This window comes from Lactuca virosa, chromosome 5 (genome assembly GCF_052849685.1).
Source record: "Lactuca virosa cultivar CGN04683 chromosome 5, Lactuca_virosa_CGN04683_v6, whole genome shotgun sequence".
NCBI lineage: Eukaryota > Viridiplantae > Streptophyta > Magnoliopsida > Asterales > Asteraceae > Lactuca > Lactuca virosa.
In genome coordinates, this window is record NC_136430.1 from 348,057,533 (window position 1) to 348,061,541 (window position 4,009).

At 35.4% G+C, this 4,009-nt stretch overlaps 1 protein-coding gene across 1 annotated transcript; it reads right to left on the reverse strand.

Moving 5' to 3' along the window:
- Positions 1-995: 995 nt before the first annotated feature.
- LOC145117470 (Tetratricopeptide repeat (TPR)-like superfamily protein) lies at positions 996-3,239 on the reverse strand. The gene has a single exon (XM_079053760.1). The coding sequence runs from the start codon at positions 3,169-3,171 to the stop codon at positions 1,021-1,023; it is 2,151 nt and encodes a 716-aa protein (XP_078909886.1). The 5' UTR covers positions 3,172-3,239; the 3' UTR covers positions 996-1,020.
- Between the last annotated feature and the right edge of the window lie 770 nt (positions 3,240-4,009).

Sequence of the window (4,009 nt, forward strand, 5' to 3'; positions counted from 1 at the left end):
CCATATATATATATATTTCATTCCAAAATTTTCCAATTACATTAGTTTGATTTATGGTTCCATTATATCTTTATTTCTTTATTTTTCAATTTATGGTACTTTTTTCAACCAGGCAATTTGGGGAGTTTTGTTTGTTGAACTTATATCAATCCATTTGGCTAGCATATCATGATATTGAGCAGAATACAATCACGATTTTCAAAGATAGATAGTTAGAACTAGAAATATATGCCACAGTTACTATTATGAACGTAGCCTTTTGCCTTTGCAGACTCCATAGACTTACGATTGCAACCTCAAGACTAATATTATATCAGTTACAAGACAAAAGTCTTTCTAATTAAACTTCCGTGAAATTTAGCATAGTTGACAATAACTAATTCCTCAAATTAATTCAATTTCCCTATAATTTCTATTTCATTTCCACTTTTTTGACAAAGTCCTTTTTTTGTATTTTTTACAAATATAATGAATGTTTTAAGCAACCTAATGCTATAAAAAGGGACACCAACCCAACAGTTTATTCTCATCAACTTAGAAAAAGATGAAAACATATGCCATTGTTCTCATAGTCTGTGCTTCAGTTACTGCAGTAGCAATTCTCTTGTGTTTTCTATGTAAGTTTAGTCATAGGAAAACCAAAACCAAAGTTCCAGTTCCACCAATCCGAGCAGCCCGTGACCTTGAAATAGGTAAAACCACCACCACCACCACCACCACTTTCGCTAAAAAAGATGCCGGAGTAGTTATTCTCGCCGGAGCTGCAGCCTCTGTAGCTACAGCCGCTGTAATTGTTAGCGCTAGTGGTGGCGGTGGTTGTGGTGGGGATGGTGGAGGATGTGGCGGTGGTGGGTGCGGTGGTGGTGGCTGTGGAGGGGGTTGTGGCGGTTGATCAGAATGGTTCTGAACTTGTGTGAATTGTGCTTTTTTTTTTTCTTTGTTGTACTATATTCTAGTGATGTAAATGAAAATATATAACAATGATGAAATAAAAATTTAAAAACAGAGGATGATTAAAACTTAAAAGAAACAAGAATCACATTTACTATGGTTTTTTACAAGTGTCCAAAGGGTGCTTTTAATCTCTTTGAACTTCATGTGAGAAAAATCTCCAGACAAAAACAAATGAACATCATCTTTTACTGTAATCCAACTGCATCCAGGACTCTTTTTAATACCTTTCACTCTTTTCATTCTTCTCACTAATTCCTCATCTTCTTTCTTCCTAGAAACCAAGTATATATCAGATAAAACCACATAAGGTGTAGCATTATCAGGCTCCAATTCATAGATATGTTGAGCTGCAATTTCTGCAACATCCAAACGAAAATGACTCCTACTTGCTCCAAGAAGTGCACCCCAAACCCCAGAATGAGGCTCAAAAGGCATCGAATTTATAAAATCAAACGCTTCATCTACAAATCCAGCTCTACCCAAAAGATCAACCATGCATGCATAGTGATCTGGATTTGGTTCAATTTTATATAAACATTTCATTGAGTTAAAATATCCTTGACCTTTTTCAACCAATCCAACATGAGTACACGCAGAAAGAACACCAAGAAATGTAACATCATTCGGCTCCATATTTTTTTCCTCCATTTCCTTGAATAAAGAAATCGCCTTTTCCCCATATCCGTTTTGTGCAAATCCATTGATCATAGAATTATAAGAAACAACATTTGGAGAAGCAATGGAATGGAATGTATTGTAGGCGTCATCTACACATCCACACTTTGCATAAAATGACACCAGTGAATTTTGAACAGATAAGTCGGATTCCATACCTGTTTTAACTACAAGACTATGGATTTGTAGTCCTTGATTTAGTGTTGCTAAAGAAGCTGAAGAGCTAAGAACACTGCTGAATGTAAGAGGATTAGGTTTGATTTGTGTCTGAAGCATCTGAACAAACCAACGGATTGATTCCTCATGTTCTTGGTTGCTCACAAATCCTGATATAAGAGCAGTCCATGTAATATCATCTTTCTGTGAATGTGGTATCATTTTGAACAACTCAACTGACTTTTCTGTATGCCCTTTGCTACTTAATCCAGTTATCATTGTTGTCCAAGAATATACATCCTTTTGTGGCATCATTTTGAAATGTTTGTAAGCCTCGTTGAGGTTTTCAGATTGAATGTAACCACTAATCAAAGAGTTCCATGAAACTGTGTCTTTTGTCTCCATTATGTTGAACAACTTAAGAGCTGAATCTGAATCACCGAATCTAGAGTACATTGTGATGGTGGAATTTCCTAAGAAAGTATCAAAGTTGAATCCCATAAGCATCACTAAAGCATGTACTTGAAGCCCTTCTTTATATCTATCGAATCTTCCACAGCCTTCAAATACTACAGTTAATGTGTTGGAAACAAGTTTTATACCATTTTCACATCTCATTTGTAGGAATAACGAAAACCCTTCTTCAAAATATGTGGTTTTCATATAACCATCGATCATTGCAGTATAAGTAATAACATTTTTATCTGGAATTGCATCAAACAACTCTCTTGCTTTCTTGATTTCCCCTAATTTGCAGTATCCATCAACCATTGAGCTTGAAGAAACCACGTTCTTCTCCACCATTCCATTGTAAATTTCAACAGCCTCTTCAAGTTTCCCGTTCTTCAAATACCCATTCATCAAGGCGTTTGAACAGAAAGGATCCCGCCACTCTATTGGCATACTATAGTACAACTTCTCTGCATCTTCCAACCTTCCTGCACGAACATAACCTGTGATCATGGAAACATAGGAAACTGCATTTTTCTCAGGGGATTTCGAAAACAATTCACATGCTTTATCAATCCCGTTCTTGTTACGCATATAGGCTGTAATCATCGCATTCCAAGTAGCAACATTTCGTTGAGGCATTTCATCGAACACTTTACGAGCCTTATTGATCTGTCCATTCTCCGCATATGCAGTGAGCATAGCAGTCCATGACACGACACTCTTGACTGGCATGCGATTAAATATAAGTTCTGCCTCGTTAATATTACCGATTCGACCATTTTCACTGATCTTGGAGTTGCAATAGACGATGGATTTGCTTGGACTACAATTAGGGTTTACGGAAATTGATGACAGCGAAGTTGAGTGATTAAATTTTACCACATTACGAAAAATCAGATGGTGAACATGGATGTAACCTCGTTTTGCTAACATGGCGGATAGCAGTCCATGAGAAAGAACGAGGGGTCAAATGTGTCTAACAGTGCACAACTGCACATTGACTCCCGTTTTAGCCATTGTAGCTCGTTTATGCCCCCACCCCTTTGATTCTTGGTGAGATTCATTCGTCACCTTTAGCTTTTGATGTTGGCAAAAATACCCCCTCTTCTTCTCATTTAGATAACTTATCCTCTTTAATGGTTTTTCAAATACTGTTTGCATTTTTATATTGTTATGCTTTCTTTTAAAAAATTATAAACGTATGCAGGTTTTGTAATTTAGCTTTATCTAATTTGTTTAGGAATTCATGATTATAATAAAATAATAATTTATTAATCATTTAAAAGTACGAAAATGACTTTAAACTTGACATCTAGTATATTTTTAATCCCTTGTCAATGTATAAATCGTAACCATCAGCTTTAAGTTTTAAGTTTTCTTATCCATTTTTGATCCCCTTTGGATTCGACTGACTTCAATTAATTTTTAAACTCAATTATAAATATCAAATAAGTTGTCATGTTAATTTTAGGTTTAACAGATGCATCTACTACTTGTACGTAATGAAGTAAGAATTGTACCTCTTAAACTTTAAAAACATTCTGAATCGAAGAACATCTTAAGTTAAAATTTTCTGAGAAGTTCTCTTCATTCCCCCTTCTCTTCTTCCAAAATCCAAATGAACTTCATTACAACCTTATAGTATACTATAAATACGATAAGAAACGAAATAGTTTATTCAGAATTCAGAAAAAGATGGAGGCATACGATATCGTTCTCATAGTTTGCGTTTCAGTTGTTGCAGCAGCTATCGTCTTGTGTTGTCTCTATT